Source organism: Anomaloglossus baeobatrachus, chromosome 5 (genome assembly GCF_048569485.1).
Source record: "Anomaloglossus baeobatrachus isolate aAnoBae1 chromosome 5, aAnoBae1.hap1, whole genome shotgun sequence".
NCBI classification, from domain to species: Eukaryota; Metazoa; Chordata; class Amphibia; order Anura; family Aromobatidae; genus Anomaloglossus; species Anomaloglossus baeobatrachus.
Genome location: NC_134357.1, coordinates 591,792,830 through 591,819,116, shown reverse-complemented (window position 1 = coordinate 591,819,116; position 26,287 = coordinate 591,792,830). Strand labels below are relative to the sequence as shown.

Sequence of the window (26,287 nt, the reverse complement as noted above, 5' to 3'; positions counted from 1 at the left end):
CCACGTCCTTGTTTTTTTTAATTCCTTTTGTTGAAACTTATGTTCACCGCTCCTTTAAGAAATGGACAAAACAGCAACAAACAAGAATGTTCTGCCTCCATTCTCGGGTCCTCCAAATCACCGGAACTGCGCATAATCTACAAAAAGCCGCAGAACCCTCTACATGGTCCCAAAAAAGTAATGAGGGGTGGGAGCCGGTCCCAAAAATCCTCATCACAAGGGTCTTCTCAAATAGGGGTAGATCCAAAAACATCAGCGAGATACAAGGTCCAGACTTGCTCCATCAAAAATAGAATGAAAACCGCCACTAAGTGTCTCATATCACCGTCTTACAGTGCTGGGGCCAAGACGTCCGGATCTCCTTATCAACATAGATGTAGATCCAAACCAAGAACGGAAAAACGGAGACTGAGACGGCCACAAACAATCTCACCCCACCGACCGCCGCCCTGGAAGAAGCAGGAAATAGTATAGATTTGTACATAGCAGTATTATAGTAGTTATATTCCTGTACATAAGGGCAGTATTATAGTAGATATATTCTTGTACATAGGGGCAGTATAATAGTAGTTATATTCTTGTATATAGGGGCAGTATTATAGCAGTTATATTCTTGTACATAGGAGCAGTATTATAGTAGTTATATTCTTGTACATAGGGGCAGTATTATAGTAGTTATATTCTTGTATATAGGGGCAGTATTATAGTAGTTATTTTCTTGTACATAGGAGCAGTATTATAGTAGTTATATTCTTGTACATAGGGGGCAGTATTATAGCAGTTATATTCTTGTATACAGGAGCAGTATTATAGTAGTTATATTCTTGTATATAGGGGCAGTATTATAGTAGTTATATTCTTGTACATAGGGGGCAGTATTATAGTAGTTATATTCTTGTATATAGGGGGCAGTATTATAGTAGTTATATTCTTGTATATAGGGGCAGTATTATAGTAGTTATATTCTTGTATATAGGGGCAGTATTATAGTAGTTATATTCTTGTACATAGGGGGCTATATTATAGTATTTATATTCCTGTACATAGGGGACAGTATTATAGTAGTTATATTCTTGTACATAGGGGCAGTATTATAGTAGATATATTCTTGTACATAGGGGCACTATTATAGTAGTTATATTCTTGTACATAGGGGCAGTATTATAGTAGTTATATTCTTGTATATAGGAGCAGTATTATAGTAGTTATATTCTTGTATATAGGAGCAGTATTATAGTAGTTATATTCTTGTATATAGGGGCAGTATTATAGTAGTTATATTCTTCTATATAGGGGCAGTATTATAGTAGTTATATTCTTGTATATAGGGACAGTATTATAGTAGTTATATTCTTGTATATAGGGGGCAGTATTATAGTAGTTATATTCTTGTATATAGGGGGCAGTATTATAGTAGTTATATTCTTGTACATAGGGGCACTATTATAGTAGTTATATTCTTGTACATAGGGGGCAGTATTATAGTAGTTATATTCTTGTATATAGGGGCAGTATTATAGTAGTTATATTCTTGTATATAGGGGCAGTATTATAGTAGTTATATTCTTGTACATAGGGGCAGTATTATAGTAGTTATATTCTTGTATATAGGAGCAGTATTATAGTAGTTATATTCTTGTATATAGGAGCAGTATTATAGTAGTTATATTCTTGTATATAGGGGCAGTATTATAGTAGTTATATTCTTCTATATAGGGGCAGTATTATAGTAGTTATATTCTTGTATATAGGGACAGTATTATAGTAGTTATATTCTTGTATATAGGGGGCAGTATTATAGTAGTTATATTCTTGTACATAGGGGCACTATTATAGTAGTTATATTCTTGTACATAGGGGGCAGTATTATAGTAGTTATATTCTTGTATATAGAGGCAGTATTATAGTAGTTATATTCTTGTACATAGGGGGCAGTATTATAGTAGTTATATTCTTGTACATAGAGGCAGTATTATACTAGTTATATTCTTGTATATAGGGGCAGTATTATAGTAGTTATATTCTTGTACATAGGGGGCTGTATTATAGTAGTTATATTCTTGTACATAGAGGCAGTATTATACTAGTTATATTCTTGTATATAGGGGCAGTATTATAGTAGTTATATTCTTGTACATAGAGGCAGTATTATACTAGTTATATTCTTGTATATAGGGGCAGTATTATAGTAGTTATATTCTTGTATATAGGAGGCAGTATTATAGTAGTTATATTCTTGTACATAGAGGCAGTATTATACTAGTTATATTCTTGTATATAGGGGCAGTATTATAGTAGTTATATTCTTGTACATAGAGGCAGTATTATACTAGTTATATTCTTGTATATAGGGGCAGTATTATAGTAGTTATATTCTTGTACATAGGGGGCAGTATTATAGTAGTTATATTCTTGTACATAGAGGCAGTATTATACTAGTTATATTCTTGTATATAGGGGCAGTATTATAGTAGTTATATTCTTGTACATAGAGGCAGTATTATACTAGTTATATTCTTGTATATAGGGGCAGTATTCTAGTAGTTATATTCTTGTACATAGGGGGCTGTATTATAGTAGTTATATTCTTGTACATAGAGGCAGTATTATACTAGTTATATTCTTGTATATAGGGGCAGTATTATAGTAGTTATATTCTTGTATATAGGAGGCAGTATTATAGTAGTTATATTCTTGTACATAGAGGCAGTATTATACTAGTTATATTCTTGTATATAGGGGCAGTATTATAGTAGTTATATTCTTGTACATAGAGGCAGTATTATACTAGTTATATTCTTGTATATAGGGGCAGTATTATAGTAGTTATATTCTTGTACATAGGGGGCAGTATTATAGTAGTTATATTCTTGTACATAGAGGCAGTATTATACTAGTTATATTCTTGTATATAGGGGCAGTATTATAGTAGTTATATTCTTGTACATAGAGGCAGTATTATACTAGTTATATTCTTGTATATAGGGGCAGTATTCTAGTAGTTATATTCTTGTACATAGGGGGCTGTATTATAGTAGTTATATTCTTGTACATAGAGGCAGTATTATACTAGTTATATTCTTGTATATAGGGGCAGTATTATAGTAGTTATATTCTTGTACATAGAGGCAGTATTATACTAGTTATATTCTTGTATATAGGGGCAGTATTATAGTAGTTATATTCTTGTATATAGGAGGCAGTATTATAGTAGTTATATTCTTGTATATAGGGGGCAGTAATATAGTAGTTATATTCTTGTACATAGGGGGCAGTATAATAGTAGTTATATTCTTGTATACAGGGGCAGTATTATAGTAGTTATATTCTTGTACATAGGGGCAGTATTATAGTAGTTATATTCTTGTATATAGGGGGCAGTATTATAGTAGTTATATTCTTGTACATAGGGGCAGTATTATAGTAGTTATATTCTTGTATATAGGGGGCAGTATTATAGTAGTTATATTCTTGTACATAGAGGGCAGTATTATAGTAGTTATATTCTTGTACATAGGGGCAGTATTATAGTAGTTATATTCTTGCACATATGGGCAGTATTATAGTAGTTATATTCTTGTATATAGGGGCAGTATTATAGTAGTTATATTCTTGTACATAGGGAGCAGTATTATAGTAGTTATATTCTTGTATATAGGGGCAGTATTATAGTAGTTATATTCTTGCACATAGGGGGCAGTATTATAGTAGTTATATTCTTGTACATAGGGAGCAGTATTATAGTAGTTATATTCTTGTATATAGTGGCAGTATTATAGTGGTTATATTCTTGTATATAGGGGCAGTATTATAGTAGTTATATTCTTGTACATAGGGGCAGTATTATATGAGTTATATTCTTGTATATAGGGGCAGTATTATAGTAGTTATATTCTTGTATATAGGAGCAGTATTATAGTAGTTATATTCCTGTATATAGGGGGCAGTATTATAGTAGTTATATTCTTGTATATAGGGGGCAGTATTATAGTAGTTATATTCTTGTATATAGGGGGCAGTATTATAGTAGTTATATTCTTGTACATAGGGGCAGTATTATAGTAGTTATATTCTTGTACATAGGGGCAGTATTATAGTGGTTATATTCTTGTACATAGAGGCAGTATTATACTAGTTATATTCTTGTATATAGGGGCAGTATTATAGTAGTTATATTCTTGTACATAGGGGCAGTATTATAGTAGTTATATTCTTGTATATAGGGGCAGTATTATAGTAGTTATATTCTTGTATATAGGGGCAGTATTATAGTAGTTATATTCTTGTACATAGGGGGCAGTATTATAGTAGTTATATTCTTGTACATAGAGGCAGTATTATAGTAGTTATATTCTTGTATATAGGGGGCAGTATTATAGTAGTTATATTCTTGTATATAGGGGCAGTATTATAGTAGTTATATTCTTGTATATAGGGGGCAGTATTATAGTAGTTATATTCTTGTACATAGAGGCAGTATTATAGTAGTTATATTCTTGTACATAGGGGCAGTATTATAGTAGTTATATTCTTGTATATAGGGGGCAGTATTATAGTAGTTATATTCTTGTACATAGAGGCAGTATTATAGTAGTTATATTCTTGTATATAGGGGACAGTATTATAGTAGTTATATTCTTGTATATAGGGGCTGTATTATAGTAGTTATATTCTTGTATATAGTGGCAGTATTATAGTAGTTATATTCTTGTATATAGGGGGCAGTATTATAGTAGTTATATTCTTGTATATAGGGGGCAGTATTATAGTAGTTATATTCTTGTATATAGGGGCAGTATTATAGTAGTTATATTCTTGTACATAGGGGGCAGTATTATAGTAGTTATATTCTTGTACATAGGGGTAGTATTATAGTAGATATATTCTTGTACATAGGAGCAGTATTATAGTAGTTATATTCTTGTACATAGGGGCAGTATTATAGTAGTTATATTCCTGTACATAGGGGCAGTATTATAGTAGTTATATTCCTGTATATAGGGGGCAGTATTATAGTAGTTATATTCTTGTATATAGGGGGCAGTATTATAGTAGTTATATTCTTGTATATAGGGGGCAGTATTATAGTAGTTATATTCTTGTACATAGGGGCAGTATTATAGTAGTTATATTCTTGTACATAGGGGCAGTATTATAGTGGTTATATTCTTGTACATAGAGGCAGTATTATACTAGTTATATTCTTGTATATAGGGGCAGTATTATAGTAGTTATATTCTTGTACATAGGGGCAGTATTATAGTAGTTATATTCTTGTATATAGGGGCAGTATTATAGTAGTTATATTCTTGTATATAGGGGCAGTATTATAGTAGTTATATTCTTGTACATAGGGGGCAGTATTATAGTAGTTATATTCTTGTACATAGAGGCAGTATTATAGTAGTTATATTCTTGTATATAGGGGGCAGTATTATAGTAGTTATATTCTTGTATATAGGGGCAGTATTATAGTAGTTATATTCTTGTATATAGGGGGCAGTATTATAGTAGTTATATTCTTGTACATAGAGGCAGTATTATAGTAGTTATATTCTTGTACATAGGGGCAGTATTATAGTAGTTATATTCTTGTATATAGGGGGCAGTATTATAGTAGTTATATTCTTGTACATAGAGGCAGTATTATAGTAGTTATATTCTTGTATATAGGGGACAGTATTATAGTAGTTATATTCTTGTATATAGGGGCTGTATTATAGTAGTTATATTCTTGTATATAGTGGCAGTATTATAGTAGTTATATTCTTGTATATAGGGGGCAGTATTATAGTAGTTATATTCTTGTATATAGGGGGCAGTATTATAGTAGTTATATTCTTGTATATAGGGGCAGTATTATAGTAGTTATATTCTTGTACATAGGGGTAGTATTATAGTAGATATATTCTTGTACATAGGAGCAGTATTATAGTAGTTATATTCTTGTACATAGGGGCAGTATTATAGTAGTTATATTCCTGTACATAGGGGCAGTATTATAGCAGGTATAATCCTGTACATAGTATATACACTTGCACACAGATGACATCTCTGACTTTACCTTCCAGAATCCTTACAGAGGATCATCCATAATGCGATGATTAATAATCCGGACAGTTCCCTAGGAGATAATTGGGAGTGGTCACCTCGGCCGCCATCATGTCTGTGATTGTGCCGCCATCCTCTGCTGTGTTCTTACCTGCCTTCCTCCTGGTGTAATATGTTTCTTATATTCCCGGACAGCAGCAGATAGGACGCTCCGATCACACAGAGGGCGCCATGGAGACCGGCCAGCGTCCTCCAGATGGGGTGGCCTGTGTGGAGGAACATAACAGACGCTGGTAGATTACAGCCCAGCGGAGCCTGCGGTGACCCCGGACCCCGCATTATCCCCGGACCCGGTATTATCCCCGGACCCGGTATTATCCCCGGACCCCGTATTATCCCCGGACCCCGTATTATCCCCGGACCCCGTATTATCCCCGGACCACGTATTATCCCCGGACCACGTATTATCCCCGGACCCGGTATTATCCCCGGACCCGGTATTATCCCCGGACCCGGTATTATCCCCGGACCCGGTATTATCCCCGGACCCGGTATTATCCCCGGACCCGGTATTATTCCCGGACCCGGTATTATCCCCGGACCCCGTATTATCCCCGGACCCCGTATTATCCCCGGACCCGGTATTATCCCCGGACCCCGTATTATCCCCGGACCCCGTATTATCCCCGGACCCGGTATTATCCCCGGACCCCGTATTATCCCCGGACCCGGTATTATCCCCGGACTCACCCGTTATGTCGGGATTTAGGCTGAGGAGGAATAGCAGGGCGGCTGGGATCACATAGATAACCTGTAAAGGGCAGATAATGGGGCACAGGTCAGCCATTATTATCTCCTCACCACTCCATACACATGGACGCTCGGCAATGTCAGACTCAATCCAAGGGCCAAACCCGGCCCTCACATCACTTTACTGACATTCGGGATGGTTTTGGTGGGATTTGTAGGTTCTATAATGTGGGGGGCACCTGTGGTGGGGTTTATAATGTTGTGTAGATGCTTGCATTGGGAGTTTATGGGGTGTGCGATGTTGGGGGGACTCCTGTGGTGGGATTTGGGGGCCTATAATGATTGGAGATGTCTGATGTGGAGGTTTGTGGGACTGCGATGCTGGGGAGAAGCCTGTGTGTGATTTTGGGGGTTTATTATACTATACAAATGCCTGTGGAGATATGTGCAATGCTGTAGGCGGGGACGGGGCTTCTGGTGGGATTTACACCCCCGGGGCAGTGTCCTTACTACCCAACAACCCAGGGAAGTTCATGGATAGCCCTACTACCCAGGCACAGCTCTCGTACAGCCCCTGGCTGGTTTGTGCATTACAGGCCATGCTTGTACCATGTTGAATGGAGATCTACATGAGCCCTTACAATTAGAATTGGCCCTCATCCTCGGTCTCTCATCATGCCTCCAGATTCTTCGTTCCCTCTTCCTCTCTCCATGGTCCTCTGTCCCTCCTCCTCTCTCCATGGTCCTCGGTCCCTCCTCCTCTCTCCATGGTCCTCTGTCCCTCCTCCTCTCTCCATGGTCCTCTGTACCTGTTCCTCTCTCCATGGTCCTCTGTCCCTCCTCCTCTCTCCATGGTCCTCTGTCCCTCCTCCTCTCTCCATGGTCCTCTGTCCCTCCTCCTCTCTCCATGGTCCTCTGTCCCTGTTCCTCTCTCCATGGTCCTCTGTCCCTCTTCCTCTCTCCATGGTCCTCTGTCCCTCTTCCTCTCTCCATGGTCCTCTGTCCCTCCTCCTCTCTCCATGGTCCTCTGTCCCTCCTCCTCTCTCCATGGTCCTCTGTCCCTCCTCCTCTCTCCATGGTCCTCTGTCCCTCCTCCTCTCTCCATGGTCCTCTGTCCCTGTTCCTCTCTCCATGGTCCTCTGTCCCTCCTCCTCTCTCCATGGTCCTCTGTCCCTGTTCCTCTCTCCATGGTCCTCTGTCCCTCTTCCTCTCTCCATGGTCCTCTGTCCCTGTTCCTCTCTCCATGGTCCTCTGTCCCTCCTCCTCTCTCCATGGTCCTCTGTCCCTCCTCCTCTCTCCATGGTCCTCTGTCCCTGTTCCTCTCTCCATGGTCCTCTGTCCCTCCTCCTCTCTCCATGGTCCTCTGTCCCTGTTCCTCTCTCCATGGTCCTCTGTCCCTCCTCCTTTCTCCATGGTCCTCTGTCTCTCCTCCTCTCTCCATGGTCCTCTGTCCCTGTTCCTCTCTCCATGGTCCTCTGTCCCTCCTCCTCTCTCCATGGTCCTCTGTCCCTCCTCCTCTCTCCATGGTCCTCTGTCCCTCCTCCTCTCTCCATGGTCCTCTGTCCCTCCTCCTCTCTCCATGGTCCTCTGTCCCTCCTCCTCTCTCCATGGTCCTCTGTCCCTCCTCCTCTCTCCATGGTCCTCTGTCCCTCCTCCTCTCTCCATGGTCCTCTGTCCCTCCTCCTCTCTCCATGGTCCTCTGTCCCTCCTCCTCTCTCCATAATCCTCTGTCCCTCCTCCTCTCTCCATAGTCCTCTGTCCCTCCTCCTCACTCCATGGTCCTCTGTCCCTACTCCTCTCTCCATGGTCCTCTGTCCCTGTTCCTCTCTCCATGGTCCTCTGTCCCTCCTCCTCTCTCCATGGTCCTATGTCCCTCCTCCTCTCTCCATGGTCCTCTGTCCCTCCTCCTCTCTCCATGGTCCTCTGTCCCTGTTCCTCTCTCCATGGTCCTCTGTCTCTCCTCCTCTCTCCATGGTCCTCTGTCCCTCCTCCTCTCTCCATGGTCCTCTGTCCCTCCTCCTCTCTCCATGGTCCTCTGTCCCTCCTCCTCCTCCATGGTCCTCTGTCCCTGTTCCTCTCTCCATGGTCCTCTGTCCCTCCTCCTCTCTCCATGGTCCTCTGTCCCTCCTCCTCTCTCCATGGTCCTCTGTCCCTCCTCCTCTCTCCATGGTCCTCTGTCCCTGTTCCTCTCTCCATGGTCCTCTGTCCCTCCTCCTCTCTCCATGGTCCTCTGTCCCTCCTCCTCTCTCCATGGTCATCTGTCCCTCCTCCTCTCTCCATGGTCCTCTGTCCCTCCTCCTCTCTCCATGGTCCTCTGTCCCTCCTCCTCTCTCCATGGTCCTCTGTCCCTGTTCCTCTCTCCATGGTCCTCTGTCCCTGTTCCTCTCTCCATGGTCCTCTGTCTCTCCTCCTCTCTCCATGGTCCTCTGTCCCTCCTCCTCTCTCCATGGTCCTCTGTCCCTCCTCCTCTCTCCATGGTCCTCTGTCTCTCCTCCTCTCTCCATGGTCCTCTGTCTCTCCTCCTCTCTCCATGGTCCTCTGTCCGTCCTCCTCTCTCCATGGTCCTCTGTCCCTCCTCCTCACTCCATGGTCCTCTGTCCCTACTCCTCTCTCCATGGTCCTCTGTCTCTCCTCCTCTCTCCATGGTCCTCTGTCCCTCCTCCTCTCTCCATGGTCCTCTGTCCCTCCTCCTCTCTCCATGGTCCTCTGTCCCTGTTCCTCTCTCCATGGTCCTCTGTCCCTCCTCCTCTCTCCATGGTCCTATGTCCCTCCTCCTCTCTCCATGGTCCTCTGTCCCTCCTCCTCTCTCCATGGTCCTCTGTCCCTCCTCCTCTCTCCATGGTCCTCTGTCCCTGTTCCTCTCTCCATGGTCCTCTGTCTCTCCTCCTCTCTCCATGGTCCTCTGTCCCTCCTCCTCTCTCCATGGTCCTCTGTCCCTCCTCCTCTCTCCATGGTCCTCTGTCCCTCCTCCTCACTCCATGGTCCTCTGTCCCTCCTCCTCTCTCCATGGTCCTCTGTCCCTCCTCCTCTCTCCATGGTCCTCTGTCCCTGTTCCTCTCTCCATGGTCCTCTGTCCCTCCTCCTCTCTCCATGGTCCTCTGTCCCTGTTCCTCTCTCCATGGTCCTCTGTCCCTCCTCCTCTCTCCATGGTCCTATGTCCCTCCTCCTCTCTCCATGGTCCTCTGTCCCTCCTCCTCTCTCCATGGTCCTCTGTCCCTGTTCCTCTCTCCATGGTCCTCTGTCTCTCCTCCTCTCTCCATGGTCCTCTGTCCCTCCTCCTCTCTCCATGGTCCTCTGTCCCTCCTCCTCTCTCCATGGTCCTCTGTCCCTCCTCCTCACTCCATGGTCCTCTGTCCCTCCTCCTCTCTCCATGGTCCTCTGTCTCTCCTCCTCTCTCCATGGTCCTCTGTCCCTCCTCCTCACTCCATGGTCCTCTGTCCCTCCTCCTCACTCCATGGTCCTCTGTCCCTACTCCTCTCTCCATGGTCCTCTGTCCCTGTTCCTCTCTCCATGGTCCTCTGTCCCTCCTCCTCTCTCCATGGTCCTATGTCCCTCCTCCTCTCTCCATGGTCCTCTGTCCCTCCTCCTCTCTCCATGGTCCTCTGTCCCTGTTCCTCTCTCCATGGTCCTCTGTCTCTCCTCCTCTCTCCATGGTCCTCTGTCCCTCCTCCTCTCTCCATGGTCCTCTGTCCCTCCTCCTCTCTCCATGGTCCTCTGTCCCTCCTCCTCCTCCATGGTCCTCTGTCCCTGTTCCTCTCTCCATGGTCCTCTGTCCCTCCTCCTCTCTCCATGGTCCTCTGTCCCTCCTCCTCTCTCCATGGTCCTCTGTCCCTCCTCCTCTCTCCATGGTCCTCTGTCCCTGTTCCTCTCTCCATGGTCCTCTGTCCCTCCTCCTCTCTCCATGGTCCTCTGTCCCTCCTCCTCTCTCCATGGTCATCTGTCCCTCCTCCTCTCTCCATGGTCCTCTGTCCCTCCTCCTCTCTCCATGGTCCTCTGTCTCTCCTCCTCTCTCCATGGTCCTCTGTCCCTCCTCCTCTCTCCATGGTCCTCTGTCCCTCCTCCTCTCTCCATGGTCCTCTGTCCCTCCTCCTCTCTCCATGGTCCTCTGTCTCTCCTCCTCTCTCCATGGTCCTCTGTCTCTCCTCCTCTCTCCATGGTCCTCTGTCCGTCCTCCTCTCTCCATGGTCCTCTGTCCCTCCTCCTCTCTCCATGGTCCTCTGTCCCTCCTCCTCTCTCCATGGTCCTCTGTCCCTCCTCCTCTCTCCATGGTTCTCTGTCCCTCCTCCTCTCTCCATGGTCCTCTCTCCCACCTCCTCTCTCCATGGTCCTCTGTCCCTGTTCCTCTCTCCATGGTCCTCTGTCCCTCCTCCTCTCTCCATGGTCCTATGTCCCTCCTCCTCTCTCCATGGTCCTCTGTCCCTCCTCCTCTCTCCATGGTCCTCTGTCCCTGTTCCTCTCTCCATGGTCCTCTGTCTCTCCTCCTCTCTCCATGGTCCTCTGTCCCTCCTCCTCTCTCCATGGTCCTCTGTCCCTCCTCCTCTCTCCATGGTCCTCTGTCCCTCCTCCTCCTCCATGGTCCTCTGTCCCTGTTCCTCTCTCCATGGTCCTCTGTCCCTCCTCCTCTCTCCATGGTCCTCTGTCCCTCCTCCTCTCTCCATGGTCCTCTGTCCCTCCTCCTCTCTCCATGGTCCTCTGTCCCTGTTCCTCTCTCCATGGTCCTCTGTCCCTCCTCCTCTCTCCATGGTCCTCTGTCCCTCCTCCTCTCTCCATGGTCATCTGTCCCTCCTCCTCTCTCCATGGTCCTCTGTCCCTCCTCCTCTCTCCATGGTCCTCTGTCTCTCCTCCTCTCTCCATGGTCCTCTGTCCCTCCTCCTCTCTCCATGGTCCTCTGTCCCTCCTCCTCTCTCCATGGTCCTCTGTCCCTCCTCCTCTCTCCATGGTCCTCTGTCTCTCCTCCTCTCTCCATGGTCCTCTGTCTCTCCTCCTCTCTCCATGGTCCTCTGTCCGTCCTCCTCTCTCCATGGTCCTCTGTCCCTCCTCCTCTCTCCATGGTCCTCTGTCTCTCCTCCTCTCTCCATGGTCCTCTGTCTCTCCTCCTCTCTCCATGGTCCTCTGTCCGTCCTCCTCTCTCCATGGTCCTCTGTCCCTCCTCCTCTCTCCATGGTCCTCTGTCCCTCCTCCTCTCTCCATGGTCCTCTGTCCCTCCTCCTCTCTCCATGGTTCTCTGTCCCTCCTCCTCTCTCCATGGTCCTCTCTCCCACCTGCTCCTCCATGGTCCTCTCTCCCACCTCCCTCCTGATTCTTCTGTCCTTCCTCCTGTTCATACCACCAGAGTCCATTCCTATCATAGAGTGGAGGTATTAACCCTTTATATATGTGTTGTTGTGATGACGATTAAAAAAAAACCACCTCTGTAATAGAATAACACAAGTTACTCACAATCCAGATCTCAGCATCAGGATCATTGATCTGTAAAAAAGTAGAACATAAAAATGTGAGAAAACCCAATACATCATCATCATTGTATAAATACAGCTGGGACCTGCTCCTTCTATTATATAACACTCACCCTGTGCCCTCCCATAAGAGCTGTGCATTCTTCTCCTGAAATACTCTGTGCTGCTGGGACCTGCTCCTTCCTCTGTATCTCTGTGTACTCCTATAAGATCAGTGCTCTCCTCTCCTGAAATACTCTGTGCTGCTGGGACCTGCTCCTTCCTCTATGTATCTCTGTGTCCTCCTATAAGATCAGTGCTCTCCTCTCCTGAAATACTCTGTGCTGCTGGGACCTGCTCCTTCCTCTATGTATCTCTGTGTCCTCCTATAAGGTCAGCACTCTCCTCTCCTGAAATACTCTGTGCTGCTGGGACCTGCTCCTTCCTCTATGTATCTCTGTGTCCTCCTATAAGATCAGTGCTCTCCTCTCCTGAAATACTCTGTGCTGCTGGGACCTGCTCCCTCCTCTATGTATCTCTGTGTCCTCCTATAAGATCAGTGCTCTCCTCTCCTGAAATACTCTGTGCTGCTGGGACCTGCTCCTTCCTCTGTATCTCTGTGTCCTCCTATAAGATCAGTGCTCTCCTCTCCTGAAATACTCTGTGCTGCTGGGACCTGCTCCTTCTTCTGTATCTCTGTGACCTCCTATAAGATCAGCACTCTCCTCTCCTGAAATCCTCTGTGCTGCTGGGACCTGCTCCTTCCTCTATGTATCTCTGTGACCTCCTATAAGATCAGCGCTCTCCTCTCCTGAAATACTCTGTGCTGCTGGGACCTGCTCCTTCCTCTGTGTATCTCTGTGACCTCCTATAAGATCAGCGCTCTCCTCTCCTGAAATACTCTGTGCTGCTGGGACCTGCTCCTTCCTCTATGTATCTCTGTGTCCTCCTATAAGATCAGTGCTCTCCTCTCCTGAAATACTCTGTGCTGCTGGGACCTGCTCCTTCCTCTATGTATCTCTGTGTCCTCCTATAAGATCAGTGCTCTCCTCTCCTGAAATACTCTGTGCTGCTGGGACCTGCTCCTTCCTCTATGTATCTCTGTGTCCTCCTATAAGATCAGTGCTCTCCTCTCCTGAAATACTCTGTGCTGCTGGGACCTGCTCCTTCCTCTATGTATCTCTGTGACCTCCTATAAGATCAGTGCTCTCCTCTCCTGAAATACTCTGTGCTGCTGTGACCTGCTCCTTCCTCTATGTATCTCTGTGACCTCCTATAAGATCAGTGCTCTCCTCTCCTGAAATACTCTGTGCTGCTGGGACCTGCTCCTTCCTCTATGTATCTCTGTGACCTCCTATAAGATCAGTGCTCTCCTCTCCTGAAATACTCTGTGCTGCTGTGACCTGCTCCTTCCTTTGTATCTCTGTGTCCTCCTATAAGATCAGTGCTCTCCTCTCCTGAAATACTCTGTGCTGCTGTGACCTGCTCCTTCCTCTGTATCTCTGTGTCCTGCTATAAGATCAGTGCTCTCCTCTCCTGAAATACTCTGTGCTGCTGGGACCTGCTCCTTCCTCTGTATCTCTGTGTCCTCCTATAAGATCAGCGCTCTCCTCTCCTGAAATACTCTGTGCTGCTGGGACCTGCTCCTTCCTCTATGTATCTGTGTCCTCCTATAAGATCAGTGCTCTCCTCTCCTGAAATACTCTGTGCTGCTGGGACCTGCTCCTTCCTCTGTATCTCTGTGTCCTCCTATAAGATCAGTGTTCTCCTCTCCTGAAATACTCTGTGCTGCTGGGACCTGCTCCTTCCTCTGTATCTCTGTGTCCTCCTATAAGATCAGTGCTCTCCTCTCCTGAAATACTCTGTGCTGCTGGGTCCAGCTTCTTCCTCTATGTATCTCTGTGTCCTCCTATAAGATCAGTGCTCTCCTCTCCTGAAATACTCTGTGCTGCTGGGTCCTGCTCCTTCCTCTATGTATCTCTGTGTCCTCCTATAAGATCAGTGCTCTCCTCTCCTGAAATACTCTGTGCTGCTGGGCCCTGCTCCTTCCTCTGTATCTCTGTGTCCTCCTATAAGATCAGTGCTCTCCTCTCCTGAAATACTCTGTGCTGCTGGGACCTGCTCCTTCCTCTGTATCTCTGTGTCCTCCTATAAGATCAGTGTTCTCCTCTCCTGAAATACTCTGTGCTGCTGTGACCTGCTCCTTCCTCTGTATCTCTGTGTCCTGCTATAAGATCAGTGCTCTCCTCTCCTGAAATACTCTGTGCTGCTGTGACCTGCTCCTTCCTCTATGTATCTCTCTGACCTCCTATAAGATCAGTGCTCTCCTCCCCTGAAATACTCTGTGCTGCTGGGACTTGCTCCTTCCTCTATGTATCTCTGTGTCCTCCTATAAGATCAGCGCTCTCCTCTCCTGAAATACTCTGTGCTGCTGGGACCTGCTCCTTCCTCTATGTATCTCTGTGTCCTCCTATAAGATCAGTGCTCTCCTCTCCTGAAATACTCTGTGCTGCTGGGACCTGCTCCTTCCTCTATGTATCTCTGTGTCCTCATATAAGATCATTGCTCTCCTCTCCTGAAATACTCTGTGCTGCTGGGACCTGCTCCTTCCTCTATGTATCTCTGTGTCCTCCTATAAGATCAGCGCTCTCCTGTCCTGAAATACTCTGTGCTGCTGGGACCTGCTCCTTCCTCTATGTATCTCTGTGTCCTCCTATAAGATCAGTGTTCTCCTCTCCTGAAATACTCTGTGCTGCTGGGACCTGCTCCTTCCTCTGTATCTCTGTGTCCTCCTATAAGATCAGTGCTCTCCTCTCCTGAAATACTCTGTGCTGCTGGGTCCTGCTCCTTCCTCTATGTATCTGTGACCTCCTATAAGATCAGCGCTCTCCTCTCCTGAAATACTCTGTGCTGCTGGGACCTGCTCCTTCCTCTGTATCTCTGTGTCCTCCTATAAGATCAGTGCTCTCCTCTCCTGAAATACTCTGTGCTGCTGGGACCTGCTCCTTCCTCTGTATCTCTGTGTCCTCCTATAAGATCAGTGCTCTCCTCTCCTGAAATACTCTGTGCTGCTGGGACCTGCTCCTTCCTCTATGTATCTATGTGACCTCCTATAAGATCAGTGATCTCCTCTCCTGAAATACTCTGTGCTGCTGGGACATGCTCCTTCCTCTATGTATCTCTGTGACCTCCTATAAGATCAGTGCTCTCCTCTCCTGAAATACTCTGTGCTGCTGGGACCTGCTCCTTCCTCTATGTATCTATGTGACCTCCTATAAGATCAGTGATCTCCTCTCCTGAAATACTCTGTGCTGCTGGGACATGCTCCTTCCTCTATGTATCTCTGTGACCTCCTATAAGATCAGTGATCTCCTCTCCTGAAATACTCTGTGCTGCTGGGACATGCTCCTTCCTCTATGTATCTCTGTGTCCTCCTATAAGATCAGTGCTCCCCTCTCCTGAAATACTCTGTGCTGCTGGGACCTGCTCCTACCTCTATGTATCTCTGTGACCTCCTATAAGATCAGTGCTCTCCTCTCCTGAAATACTCTGTGCTGCTGGGACCTGCTCCTTCCTCTGTATCTCTGTGTCCTCCTATAAGATCAGCGCTCTCCTCTCCTGAAATACTCTGTGCTGCTGGGACCTGCTCCTTCCTCTATGTATCTCTGTGTCCTCCTATAAGATCAGTGCTCTCCTCTCCTGAAATACTCTGTGCTGCTGGGACCTGCTCCTTCCTCTGTATCTCTGTGTCCTCCTATAAGATCAGTGCTCTCCTCTCCTGAAATACTCTGTGCTGCTGGGACCTGCTCCTTCCTCTATGTATCTCTGTGTCCTCCTATAAGATCAGTGCTCTCCTCTCCTGAAATACTCTGTGCTGCTGGGACCTGCTCCTTCCTCTGTATCTCTGTGTCCTCCTATAAGATCAGCTCTCTCCTCTCCTGAAATACTCTGTGCTGCTGGGACCTGCTCCTTCCTCTGTATCTCTGTGTCCTCCTATAAGATCAGTGCTCCCCTCTCCTGAAATACTCTGTGCTGCTGGGACCTGCTCCTTCCTCTATGTATCTCTGTGTCCTCCTATAAGATCAGTGCTCTCCTCTCCTGAAATACTCTGTGCTGCTGGGACCTGCGCTTTCCTCTATGTATCTCTGTGTCCTCCTATAAGATCAGTGCTCTCCTCTCCTGAAATACTCTGTGCTGCTGGGACCTGCTCCTTCCTCTGTATCTCTGTGTCCTCCTATAAGATCAGTGCTCTCCTCTCCTGAAATACTCTGTGCTGCTGGGACCTGCTCCTTCCTCTGTATCTCTGTGTCCTCCTATAAGATCAGTGCTCTCCTCTCCTGAAATACTCTGTGCTGCTGGGACCTGCTCCTTCCTCTGTATCTCTGTGACCTCCTATAAGATCAGTGCTCTCCTCTCCTGAAATACTCTGTGCTGCTGGGACCTGCTCCTTCCTCTGTATCTCTGTGACCTCCTATAAGATCAGTGCTCTCCTCTCCTGAAATACTCTGTGCTGCTGGGTCCTGCTCCTTCCTCTGTGTATCTCTGTGTCCTCCTATAAGATCAGTGCTCTCCTCTCCTGAAATACTCTGTGCTGCTGGGACCTGCTCCTTCCTCTATGTATCTCTGTGACCTCCTATAAGATCAGCTCTCTCCTCTCCTGAAATACTCTGTGCTGCTGGGACCTGCTCCTTCCTCTGTATCTCTGTGTCCTCCTATAAGATCAGTGCTCTCCTCTCCTGAAATACTCTGTGCTGCTGGGTCCTGCTCCTTCCTCTATGTATCTCTATGACCTCCTATAAGATCAGTGCTCTCCTCTCCTGAAATACTCTGTGCTGCTGGGTCCTGCTCCTTCCTCTATGTATCTCTGTGACCTCCTATAAGATCAGTGCTCTCCTCTCCTGAAATACTCTGTGCTGCTGGGACCTGCTCTTTCCTCTATGAATCTCTGTGTCCTCCTATAAGATCAGTGCTCTCCTCTCCTGAAATACTCTGTGCTGCTGGGTCCTGCTCCTTCCTCTATGTATCTCTGTGACCTCCTATAAGATCAGTGCTCTCCTCTCCTGAAATACTCTGTGCTGCTGGGACCTGCTCCTTCCTCTATGTATCTCTGTGACCTTATATAAGATCAGTACTCTCCTCTCCTGAAATACTCTGTGCTGCTGGGACCTGCTCCTTCCTCTATGTATCTCTGTGTCCTCCTATAAGATCAGCGCTTCCCTCTCCTGAAATACTCTGTGCTGCTGGGACCTGCTCCTTCCTCTGTATCTCTGTGTCCTCCTATAAGATCAGCTCTCTCCTCTCCTGAAATACTCTGTGCTGCTGGGACCTGCTCCTTCCTCTGTATCTCTGTGTCCTCCTATAAGATCAGTGCTCCCCTCTCCTGAAATACTCTGTGCTGCTGGGACCTGCTCCTACCTCTATGTATCTCTGTGACCTCCTATAAGATCAGCGCTCTCCTCTCCTGAAATACTCTGTGCTGCTGGGACCTGCTCCTTCCTCTATGTATCTCTGTGACCTCCTATAAGATCAGTGCTCTCCTCTCCTGAAATACTCTGTGCTGCTGGGACCTGCTCCTTCCTCTGTATCTCTGTGACCTCCTATAAGATCAGTGATCTCCTCTCCTGAAATACTCTGTGCTGCTGGGTCCTGCTCCTTCCTCTGTATCTCTGTGACCTCCTATAAGATCAGTGCTCTCCTCTCCTGAAATACTCTGTGCTGCTGGGACCTGCTCCTTCCTCTATGTATCTCTGTGTCCTCCTATAAGATCAGTGCTCTCCTCTCCTGAAATACTCTGTGCTGCTGGGACCTGCTCCTTCCTCTATGTATCTCTGTGTCCTCCTATAAGATCAGTGCTCTCCTCTCCTGAAATACTCTGTGCTGCTGGGACCTGCTCCTTCCTCTATGTATCTCTGTGTCCTCCTATAAGATCAGTGCTCTCCTCTCCTGAAATACTCTGTGCTGCTGGGACCTGCGCCTTCCTCTATGTATCTCTGTGTCCTCCTATAAGATCAGTGCTCTCCTCTCCTGAAATACTCTGTGCTGCTGGGACCTGCTCCTTCCTCTGTATCTCTGTGTCCTCCTATAAGATCAGTGCTCTCCTCTCCTGAAATACTCTGTGCTGCTGGGACCTGCTCCTTCCTCTATGTATCTCTGTGACCTCCTATAAGATCAGCTCTCTCCTCTCCTGAAATACTCTGTGCTGCTGGGACCTGCTCCTTCCTCTGTATCTCTGTGTCCTCCTATAAGATCAGTGCTCTCCTCTCCTGAAATACTCTGTGCTGCTGGGACCTGCTCTTTCCTCTATGAATCTCTGTGTCCTATAAGATCAGTGCTCTCCTCTCCTGAAATACTCTGTGCTGCTGGGTCCTGCTCCTTCCTCTATGTATCTCTGTGACCTCCTATAAGATCAGTGCTCTCCTCTCCTGAAATACTCTGTGCTGCTGGGACCTGCTCCTTCCTCTATGTATCTCTGTGACCTTATATAAGATCAGTACTCTCCTCTCCTGAAATACTCTGTGCTGCTGGGACCTGCTCCTTCCTCTATGTATCTCTGTGTCCTCCTATAAGATCAGCGCTTCCCTCTCCTGAAATACTCTGTGCTGCTGGGACCTGCTTCTTCCTCTGTATCTCTGTGTCCTCCTATAAGATCAGCGCTCTCCTCTCCTGAAATACTCTGTGCTGCTGGGACCTGCTCCTTCCTCTATGTATCTCTGTGTCCTCCTATAAGATCAGTGCTCTCCTCTTCTGAAATACTCTGTGCTGCTGGGACCTGCTCCTTCCTCTGTATCTCTGTGACCTCCTATAAGATCAGTGCTCTCCTCTCCTGAAATACTCTGTGCTGCTGGGACCTGCTCCTTCCTCTATGTATCTCTGTGACCTCCTATAAGATCAGCGCTTCCCTCTCCTGAAATACTCTGTGCTGCTGGGTCCTGCTTCTTCCTCTGTATCTCTGTGTCCTCCTATAAGATCAGCGCTCTCCTCTCCTGAAATACTCTGTGCTGCTGGGACCTGCTCCTTCCTCTATGTATCTCTGTGACCTCTTATAAGATCAGCGCTCTCCTCTCCTGAAATACTCTGTGCTGCTGGGACCTGCTCCTTCCTCTATGTATCTCTGTGACCTCTTATAAGATCAGTGCTCTCCTCTCCTGAAATACTCTGTGCTGCTGGGACCCGCTCCTTCCTCTGTATCTCTGTGACCTCCTATAAGATCAGTGCTCTCCTCTCCTGAAATACTCTGTGCTGCTGGGACCTGCTCCTTCCTCTATGTATCTCTGTGTCCTCCTATAAGATCAGCGCTCTCCTCTCCTGAAATACTCTGTGCTGCTGGAACCTGCTCCTTCCTCTATGTATCTCTGTGTCCTCCTATAAGATCAGTGTTCTCCTCTCCTGAAATACTCTGTGCTGCTGGGACCTGCTCCTTCCTCTGTATCTCTGTGTCCTCCTATAAGATCAGCGCTCTCCTCTCCTGAAATACTCTGTGCTGCTGGGACCTGCTCCTTCCTCTATGTATCTCTGTGTCCTCCTATAAGATCAGTGCTCTCCTCTCCTGAAATACTCTGTGCTGCTGGGACCTGCTCCTTCCTCTATGTATCTCTGTGTCCTCCTATAAGATCAGTGCTCTCCTCTCCTGAAATACTCTGTGCTGCTGGGACCTGCTCCTTCCTCTGTATCTCTGTGTCCTCCTATAAGATCAGTGCTCTCCTCTCCTGAAATACTCTGTGCTGCTGGGACCTGCTTCTTCCTCTATGTATATCTGTGACCTCCTATAAGATCAGTGCTCTCCTCTCCTGAAATACTCTGTGCTGCTGGGACCTGCTCTTTCCTCTATGTATCTCTCTGTGACCTCCTATAAGATCAGTGCTCTCCTCTCCTGAAATACTCTGTGCTGCTGGGACCTGCTCCTTCCTCTGTATCTCTGTGTCCTCATATAAGATCAGTGCTCTCCTCTCCTGAAATCCTCTGTGCTGCTGGGTCCTGCTCCTTCCTCTATGTATCTCTGTGTCCTTCTATAAGATCAGTGCTCTCCTCTCCTGAAATACTCTGTGCTGCTGGGACCTGCTCCTTCATCTATGTATCTCTGTGTCCTCCTATAAGATCAGTGCTCTTTTCTCCTGAAATACTCTGTGCTGCTGGGACCTGCTCCTTCCTCTATGTATCTCTGTGACCTCCTATAAGATCAGTGCTCTCCTCTCCTGAAATACTCTGTGCTGCTGGGACCTGCTCCTTCCTCTATGTATCTCTGTGACCTCCTATAAGATCAGCGCTTCCCTCTCCTGAAATACTCTGTGCTGCTGGGTCCTGCTTCTTCCTCTGTATCTCTGTGTCCTCCTATAAGATCAGCGCTCTCCTCTCCTGAAATACTCTGTGCTGCTGGGACCTGCTCCTTCCTCTGTATCTCTGTGTCCTCCTATAAGATCAGTGCTCTCCTCTCCTGAAATACTCTGTGCTGCTGGGACCTGCTCCTTCCTCTGTATCTCTGTGTCCTCCTATAAGATCAGTGCTCTCCTCTCCTGAAATACTCTGTGCTGCTGGGACCTGCTCCTTCCTCTATGTATCTATGTGACCTCCTATAAGATCAGTGATCTCCTCTCCTGAAATACTCTGTGCTGCTGGGACATGCTCCTTCCTCTATGTATCTCTGTGACCTCCTATAAGATCAGTGCTCTCCTCTCCTGAAATACTCTGTGCTGCTGGGACCTGCTCCTTCCTCTATGTATCTATGTGACCTCCTATAAGATCAGTGATCTCCTCTCCTGAAATACTCTGTGCTGCTGGGACATGCTCCTTCCTCTATGTATCTCTGTGACCTCCTATAAGATCAGTGATCTCCTCTCCTGAAATACTCTGTGCTGCTGGGACATGCTCCTTCCTCTATGTATCTCTGTGTCCTCCTATAAGATCAGTGCTCCCCTCTCCTGAAATACTCTGTGCTGCTGGGACCTGCTCCTACCTCTATGTATCTCTGTGACCTCCTATAAGATCAGTGCTCTCCTCTCCTGAAATACTCTGTGCTGCTGGGACCTGCTCCTTCCTCTGTATCTCTGTGACCTCCTATAAGATCAGCGCTCTCCTCTCCTGAAATACTCTGTGCTGCTGGGACCTGCTCCTTCCTCTATGTATCTCTGTGACCTCCTATAAGATCAGTGCTCTCCTCTCCTGAAATACTCTGTGCTGCTGGGACCTGCTCCTTCCTCTGTATCTCTGTGTCCTCCTATAAGATCAGCGCTCTCCTCTCCTGAAATACTCTGTGCTGCTGGGACCTGCTCCTTCCTCTATGTATCTCTGTGTCCTCCTATAAGATCAGTGCTCTCCTCTCCTGAAATACTCTGTGCTGCTGGGACCTGCTCCTTCCTCTGTATCTCTGTGTCCTCCTATAAGATCAGTGCTCTCCTCTCCTGAAATACTCTGTGCTGCTGGGACCTGCTCCTTCCTCTATGTATCTCTGTGTCCTCCTATAAGATCAGTGCTCTCCTCTCCTGAAATACTCTGTGCTGCTGGGACCTGCTCCTTCCTCTGTATCTCTGTGTCCTCCTATAAGATCAGCTCTCTCCTCTCCTGAAATACTCTGTGCTGCTGGGACCTGCTCCTTCCTCTGTATCTCTGTGTCCTCCTATAAGATCAGTGCTCCCCTCTCCTGAAATACTCTGTGCTGCTGGGACCTGCTCCTTCCTCTATGTATCTCTGTGTCCTCCTATAAGATCAGTGCTCTCCTCTCCTGAAATACTCTGTGCTGCTGGGACCTGCGCTTTCCTCTATGTATCTCTGTGTCCTCCTATAAGATCAGTGCTCTCCTCTCCTGAAATACTCTGTGCTGCTGGGACCTGCTCCTTCCTCTGTATCTCTGTGTCCTCCTATAAGATCAGTGCTCTCCTCTCCTGAAATACTCTGTGCTGCTGGGACCTGCTCCTTCCTCTGTATCTCTGTGTCCTCCTATAAGATCAGTGCTCTCCTCTCCTGAAATACTCTGTGCTGCTGGGACCTGCTCCTTCCTCTGTATCTCTGTGACCTCCTATAAGATCAGTGCTCTCCTCTCCTGAAATACTCTGTGCTGCTGGGACCTGCTCCTTCCTCTGTATCTCTGTGACCTCCTATAAGATCAGTGCTCTCCTCTCCTGAAATACTCTGTGCTGCTGGGTCCTGCTCCTTCCTCTGTGTATCTCTGTGTCCTCCTATAAGATCAGTGCTCTCCTCTCCTGAAATACTCTGTGCTGCTGGGACCTGCTCCTTCCTCTATGTATCTCTGTGACCTCCTATAAGATCAGCTCTCTCCTCTCCTGAAATACTCTGTGCTGCTGGGACCTGCTCCTTCCTCTGTATCTCTGTGTCCTCCTATAAGATCAGTGCTCTCCTCTCCTGAAATACTCTGTGCTGCTGGGTCCTGCTCCTTCCTCTATGTATCTCTATGACCTCCTATAAGATCAGTGCTCTCCTCTCCTGAAATACTCTGTGCTGCTGGGTCCTGCTCCTTCCTCTATGTATCTCTGTGACCTCCTATAAGATCAGTGCTCTCCTCTCCTGAAATACTCTGTGCTGCTGGGACCTGCTCTTTCCTCTATGAATCTCTGTGTCCTCCTATAAGATCAGTGCTCTCCTCTCCTGAAATACTCTGTGCTGCTGGGTCCTGCTCCTTCCTCTATGTATCTCTGTGACCTCCTATAAGATCAGTGCTCTCCTCTCCTGAAATACTCTGTGCTGCTGGGACCTGCTCCTTCCTCTATGTATCTCTGTGACCTTATATAAGATCAGTACTCTCCTCTCCTGAAATACTCTGTGCTGCTGGGACCTGCTCCTTCCTCTATGTATCTCTGTGTCCTCCTATAAGATCAGCGCTTCCCTCTCCTGAAATACTCTGTGCTGCTGGGACCTGCTCCTTCCTCTGTATCTCTGTGTCCTCCTATAAGATCAGCTCTCTCCTCTCCTGAAATACTCTGTGCTGCTGGGACCTGCTCCTTCCTCTGTATCTCTGTGTCCTCCTATAAGATCAGTGCTCCCCTCTCCTGAAATACTCTGTGCTGCTGGGACCTGCTCCTACCTCTATGTATCTCTGTGACCTCCTATAAGATCAGCGCTCTCCTCTCCTGAAATACTCTGTGCTGCTGGGTCCTGCTCCTTCCTCTGTATCTCTGTGACCTCCTATAAGATCAGTGCTCTCCTCTCCTGAAATACTCTGTGCTGCTGGGACCTGCTCCTTCCTCTATGTATCTCTGTGTCCTCCTATAAGATCAGTGCTCTCCTCTCCTGAAATACTCTGTGCTGCTGGGACCTGCTCCTTCCTCTATGTATCTCTGTGTCCTCCTATAAGATCAGTGCTCTCCTCTCCTGAAATACTCTGTGCTGCTGGGACCTGCTCCTTCCTCTATGTATCTCTGTGTCCTCCTATAAGATCAGTGCTCTCCTCTCCTGAAATACTCTGTGCTGCTGGGACCTGCGCCTTCCTCTATGTATCTCTGTGTCCTCCTATAAGATCAGTGCTCTCCTCTCCTGAAATACTCTGTGCTGCTGGGACCTGCTCCTTCCTCTGTATCTCTGTGTCCTCCTATAAGATCAGTGCTCTCCTCTCCTGAAATACTCTGTGCTGCTGGGACCTGCTCCTTCCTCTATGTATCTCTGTGACCTCCTATAAGATCAGCTCTCTCCTCTCCTGAAATACTCTGTGCTGCTGGGACCTGCTCCTTCCTCTGTATCTCTGTGTCCTCCTATAAGATCAGTGCTCTCCTCTCCTGAAATACTCTGTGCTGCTGGGACCTGCTCTTTCCTCTATGAATCTCTGTGTCCTCCTATAAGATCAGTGCTCTCCTCTCCTGAAATACTCTGTGCTGCTGGGTCCTGCTCCTTCCTCTATGTATCTCTGTGACCTCCTATAAGATCAGTGCTCTCCTCTCCTGAAATACTCTGTGCTGCTGGGACCTGCTCCTTCCTCTATGTATCTCTGTGACCTTATATAAGATCAGCGCTCTCCTCTCCTGAAATACTCTGTGCTGCTGGGACCTGCTCCTTCCTCTATGTATCTCTGTGACCTCCTATAAGATCAGCGCTCTCCTCTCCTGAAATACTCTGTGCTGCTGGGACCTGCTCCTTCCTCTATGTATCTCTGTGTCCTCCTATAAGATCAGCGCTTCCCTCTCCTGAAATACTCTGTGCTGCTGGGACCTGCTTCTTCCTCTGTATCTCTGTGTCCTCCTATAAGATCAGCGCTCTCCTCTCCTGAAATACTCTGTGCTGCTGGGACCTGCTCCTTCCTCTATGTATCTCTGTGTCCTCCTATAAGATCAGTGCTCTCCTCTTCTGAAATACTCTGTGCTGCTGGGACCTGCTCCTTCCTCTGTATCTCTGTGACCTCCTATAAGATCAGTGCTCTCCTCTCCTGAAATACTCTGTGCTGCTGGGACCTGCTCCTTCCTCTATGTATCTCTGTGACCTCCTATAAGATCAGCGCTTCCCTCTCCTGAAATACTCTGTGCTGCTGGGTCCTGCTTCTTCCTCTGTATCTCTGTGTCCTCCTATAAGATCAGCGCTCTCCTCTCCTGAAATACTCTGTGCTGCTGGGACCTGCTCCTTCCTCTATGTATCTCTGTGACCTCTTATAAGATCAGCGCTCTCCTCTCCTGAAATACTCTGTGCTGCTGGGACCTGCTCCTTCCTCTATGTATCTCTGTGACCTCTTATAAGATCAGTGCTCTCCTCTCCTGAAATACTCTGTGCTGCTGGGTCCTGCTCCTTCCTCTGTATCTCTGTGACCTCCTATAAGATCAGTGCTCTCCTCTCCTGAAATACTCTGTGCTGCTGGGACCTGCTCCTTCCTCTATGTATCTCTGTGTCCTCCTATAAGATCAGCGCTCTCCTCTCCTGAAATACTCTGTGCTGCTGGAACCTGCTCCTTCCTCTATGTATCTCTGTGTCCTCCTATAAGATCAGTGTTCTCCTCTCCTGAAATACTCTGTGCTGCTGGGACCTGCTCCTTCCTCTGTATCTCTGTGTCCTCCTATAAGATCAGCGCTCTCCTCTCCTGAAATACTCTGTGCTGCTGGGACCTGCTCCTTCCTCTATGTATCTCTGTGTCCTCCTATAAGATCAGTGCTCTCCTCTCCTGAAATACTCTGTGCTGCTGGGACCTGCTCCTTCCTCTATGTATCTCTGTGTCCTCCTATAAGATCAGTGCTCTCCTCTCCTGAAATACTCTGTGCTGCTGGGACCTGCTCCTTCCTCTATGTATCTCTGTGTCCTCCTATAAGATCAGTGCTCTCCTCTCCTGAAATACTCTGTGCTGCTGGGACCTGCTCCTTCCTCTGTATCTCTGTGACCTCCTATAAGATCAGTGCTCTCCTCTCCTGAAATACTCTGTGCTGCTGGGACCTGCTCCTTCCTCTATGTATCTCTGTGTCCTCCTATAAGATCAGTGCTCTCCTCTCCTGAAATACTCTGTGCTGCTGGGACCTGCTCCTTCCTCTATGTATCTCTGTGTCCTCCTATAAGATCAGTGTTCTCCTCTCCTGAAATACTCTGTGCTGCTGGGACCTGCTCCTTCCTCTATGTATCTCTGTGTCCTCCTATAAGATCAGTGTTCTCCTCTCCTGAAATACTCTGTGCTGCTGGGACCTGCTCCTTCCTCTGTATCTCTGTGTCCTCCTATAAGATCAGCGCTCTCCTCTCCTGAAATACTCTGTGCTGCTGGGACCTGCTCCTTCCTCTATGTATCTCTGTGCTCTCCTCTCCTGAAATCCTCTGTGCTGCTTTCTGTCGCTCCAGCACACGCAGGGTTACACTTACTTGCACATACGCAGCCAGTGTAAAGAATGCGGCCATTGTGGCATTGCAGAGCCTCCACAGTGCCCCCTGATATTGGGGTGTGGGGTCTGCGCCCTCCATGCTCCCCCTCAGTCCTCTGCAGACTCTGCCCCTCCTGGGTCTTCCTCCATTCTTCAGACACTTCCTGTCCTAAGCTCCGCCTACAGCTTAACCCTTCCATCACTGCTGACTTTCGCCACAATGTATCAGGTCGGTGAAGTTTGGCTGCAACTGTAACAAATCCTCAGCTGTGAGGCGCCTGCCCC

General features: G+C 47.3%; 2 protein-coding genes across 2 annotated transcripts in view; one reads left to right on the top strand and one right to left on the bottom strand.

Moving 5' to 3' along the window:
* On the bottom strand, nucleotides 1–26,255 carry TMEM220 (transmembrane protein 220). The gene is made up of 6 exons (XM_075351465.1): nucleotides 26,004–26,255; nucleotides 12,241–12,270; nucleotides 6,802–6,862; nucleotides 6,203–6,317; nucleotides 6,065–6,124; nucleotides 1–449 (listed from the first exon to the last, which is right to left on the bottom strand). The coding sequence occupies exons 1-6, from the start codon at nucleotides 26,100–26,102 to the stop codon at nucleotides 317–319; spliced, it is 498 nt and encodes a 165-aa protein (XP_075207580.1). The 5' UTR covers nucleotides 26,103–26,255; the 3' UTR covers nucleotides 1–316.
* Nucleotides 6,270–26,287, top strand: part of LOC142312504 (manganese-dependent ADP-ribose/CDP-alcohol diphosphatase-like) — a 30,620-nt gene continuing 10,602 nt past the window's right edge. Inside the window, exon 1 of the mRNA XM_075351463.1 lies at nucleotides 6,270–6,404. Within this exon, the coding sequence (XP_075207578.1) occupies nucleotides 6,308–6,404 (97 nt within the window). The 5' untranslated portion in view covers nucleotides 6,270–6,307. The remainder of the gene's footprint in view (nucleotides 6,405–26,287) is intronic.